The following is a 3,451-nucleotide window of genomic DNA, read 5'->3' as shown; positions in this document are numbered from 1 at the left end:
AATCTTAAATCTTTTTTTTTTTTTTTACAATAATTTGTGATTAAGAGAAAAGACAAGTAAACATATCAGGAGAACTTGGGCTAGACTATATCTGAAAATCCAAGGAGGATTATGAGGAAATTTAACACTCAAGTCTTGTTTTTCCAATCTGATTTTATGTTCGTTCTCCCCTTTGTACGGCCACTGGTTACCAAGGAGACAATCTGTCTAGAGTCCACATATCTGCCTCCAAACCCATCTTGGAGGTGGGATCTTCCATCCGGATCAAACTATCATTCGGGAATAAGGTAGGTTCATCAGCGCTGTTTTCTTGTTCTCTTCTAACTGTTCAACACATGTCCACATGTAGTTTACTATATCCTTAAGGTTGGGAACTGTGACATATCTAAAGGGTAAGGGAATCCCCCCCATTGAGTTTATTGAGAATTCACCTGTTATTTGAGGATATAGCCTACAGCTACCTTGTCTTTTCTAATTTCCCATGGTCCTCCTTTGCTGTCCCACAGTGTCAGCCCTTCAGCCAGCATATTGTTGTCATTACCAAATTATGCACAGATTTTTGTACCATATGCTAAATTATTGGGATTACTGGCTCACAATTAGTTCAGGATTATTTGGTCTAATCCTGAGCTTGTGTGTGTGTGTGTGTGTGTGTGCAGGTATATTCAGACAGTATGAGTGAAATGTGCTTTTCGATCATTAAAGCATGTAAATAGGTTCTAGTAGAAACTTGGCATGAACGATTGATTGCAATTTCAATTCACTCTGTTCACGATTTCATTTTAAATAGCTATGATTTTATTTTTACTTTGATTCTTATTTAATTTTACGAGCCGATACTGCCAATCTGTTTTGTCGTGGTTCGTGTGTGCAATAAATATTACACTTTGTGAGAAACACACCGTGGCAGAAAATTGTGATAAAAGAAAATCGTGGTTGAATTTTTCCCCAAATCGTGCCGGCCTAGTACAAAACCAAAATATGAACTTAAAAATGAGCATAACATGGGACGTTAAAAAGTTAAACTGATCAACACTGGGGCTGGAAGCTCAGATGTTTGACAAAGAAATGAACTGTCTGTAAACTGTGATTGAGGTATAACAAATATATACAAATATTGCTTAGAATTAACTGTATTTTATTGTTTCTCTGTGCATGGGCTACAGTGGTTATTTCATTCTTAATGTTCAACAATATTGACAGGCCAACAGAGGCAGAAAGGAGTTAAGAGCATTTTATTTTATCCATCTTCTAAAGACACTGCTGGTTGTCCCATGGTCTGCTGTAGGGGAGCTGAGGGGACGCACTGCTGACACTCGCTGGTGCAGCACAGTAATTCTTCTTCACTGACAGGTCTGGAGCGAGTCAATATTAGTCTCACTTTGCCAGACCTTCCTCCACAGCACTGCAGTGGAAGGTCTGGCTAGTCCACGCAGCATTCCTAAATGGTAGAAAAACATGCTCTGCTTTATTGGCATTTCTTTAAACCAATCACAATAACCTTGGGTGGTGGACGGAGCCCGTGACTCCGCTAAATAGTCTCAGGAAGGAAGTTGTTTTGGTGGAACATTCAGAAGTAGTTTTAGTCATCAACAGGAAACTCAGATTGGACAGATAGTCTAGCTAGCTGTCTGGATTTACCCTGCAGAGATCTGAGGACCAGGTAACCATAGTCCTCAGATTGGACAGATAGTCTAGCTAGCTGTCTGGATTTACCCTGCAGAGACCTGAGGACTAAATCCGCCACAGGTTAGAGCACCAACACAGAGAGAGGACAGGGACGGACATCCGGCGGAATTTCAGGCGGCACCAGAGTAATCCAAGGACTGGAGCGTCTTGGATATAATCGCTCAGAAATAAAAGCATTTGTATATATTCTTTATCACATTTTAATTAATTATAATTAATTAAACTAGTTATTAATTAGTTAATATAAATGTAGTCTGAGTTGGCTAGTCCCATTTTGGAACCAGGACGTGGCAGCAAACTGACCACTCATCCAAGTGTTCTTCAGAAAGAACCCAGTCCCTCTCAAGTACAGTTTGTCTTACAAAAGAAAAAGCAATTACTGCTCTCAACCATTCAGCAGTAGTCTATATTTTCCCGTGTTTCACTGCTACAGGCAGGTAACGTGGACCTCCCCGTGCTGTAGTGTAGCTGCCACTCTGTCACAACATATGTTCACTGCAACAAGCCAACGTTTCTGCACTTTAGTAATGAATTTTAGCAATATTCATTTTGATATTAAAACAAAAAGCCACTAAGATCTTTAAGTTATTACATGATTATAATATGATGGACATAACACTCTGGCATTATAACATGTAACTGCAATTTCTTTTCAACTTTCTAGTCTCTTTTGTACCCTTGTTATACTGTCTGCATGATATTTGACATTTGATATTCGAGTTGGTTTTGTCGTTGGTGTTATTAGTAAAACAAAATGTCTTTCTGTAAGAAATGTAGGGCTGAGAATCCCCACGATACCATATCAGGAAACCTTTGTAACAATACTATATTATTGCAATTTTAACCATATTTTCCAACTTCCAAATATGTCCCTAAAGGAAAACGTCAACATCTGTTTTATCAAAAAAGATACAATTCTCCATTGTTCATTTCACTTCAAGGTGTCCAACTGGTGGACAAATAAAGTGATTGATTTTCTATTTCTAAAACAAAAAGTTAAATTCTCATGTGCAATTTATCTAATAGATGGAAAAAAATTGCGATACTATGCTGTACAATATTTCCCCCACCGCTAGAGAAAAGTCTATTTACGTACAATCCCACATGTCCCACATGAAATAAGTCTTCCTATTGATACTGGGGCTGGGAATGGGTCAAGGATTTCCTGAAGGTCCTGATTTAATTACATTTCTGATTAGAGATTAAGAAATTTCAGTTTACACTACTGATTTTGCTCTAATATAAAAGATTCTCATGGGACTTATGCTGCACATTAAACAAGCAAGAAGCAACACTCAAATAATTTATATTTAATTACGAACCAGTAAGTACTTTTTACTTATATATATATTCACAACAATGATTGCTTTCAATTGGATTATTTTAACACAGCCTAAACTGATTTCCTACTGTTTTTTTACTTGAGCAATCCCTTCCTGTTATGTCTCATCCAGAAGTCCCGTTTTAACAGGAAATACTTCAAGTGCAATATGCTCTAAAAGTGCCGACTCATTCATCAGCCTCCGATCACGCCGATGACGGTCTCTGTGTTCAGTGACTTCAGGCTACAGCTCTCTCGGCTGCAGAACCTTCCCAGGATTCATCAGGTTCTTTGGGTCCAGCGTGTCCTTGAGACGCTGCATGACCTGGACCGCCATGGGTCCCATCTCTTCACACAGCAGCGCTCTCTTCCCTAAGCCCACTCCGTGCTCCCCCGTACATGTTCCGTCCATGGCCAGTGCTCGCCTGCAGGGGAAACAAA

General features: G+C 39.2%; 1 protein-coding gene and 1 long non-coding RNA gene across 5 annotated transcripts in view; one reads left to right on the top strand and one right to left on the bottom strand.

The window, feature by feature from the left end:
* LOC116693419 (probable D-lactate dehydrogenase, mitochondrial) overlaps nucleotides 1-3,451 on the bottom strand; it is a 34,381-nt gene that overhangs the window by 21,496 nt on the left and 9,434 nt on the right. For 2 of the 4 annotated variants that reach the window (XM_032522390.1, XM_032522394.1), the window contains one exon: nucleotides 2,984-3,435. In XM_032522390.1, coding sequence (XP_032378281.1) covers nucleotides 3,255-3,435 — 181 coding nt within the window. In that variant the 3' untranslated portion in view covers nucleotides 2,984-3,254. Of the gene's footprint in view, nucleotides 1-2,698; nucleotides 2,709-2,983; nucleotides 3,436-3,451 lie in introns of those variants that run through there. The other 2 variants (XM_032522392.1, XM_032522391.1) reach the window with 2 other exon arrangements.
* Nucleotides 175-3,451, top strand: part of LOC116693492 (uncharacterized) — a 3,886-nt gene continuing 609 nt past the window's right edge. Inside the window, exons 1-2 of the long non-coding RNA XR_004332929.1 lie at nucleotides 175-287; nucleotides 2,195-2,199. This is a non-coding gene — a long non-coding RNA (uncharacterized LOC116693492). The remainder of the gene's footprint in view (nucleotides 288-2,194; nucleotides 2,200-3,451) is intronic.

This window comes from Etheostoma spectabile, chromosome 8 (genome assembly GCF_008692095.1).
Source record: "Etheostoma spectabile isolate EspeVRDwgs_2016 chromosome 8, UIUC_Espe_1.0, whole genome shotgun sequence".
NCBI lineage: Eukaryota > Metazoa > Chordata > Actinopteri > Perciformes > Percidae > Etheostoma > Etheostoma spectabile.
This window is presented reverse-complemented; position numbering and strand designations above follow the sequence as displayed.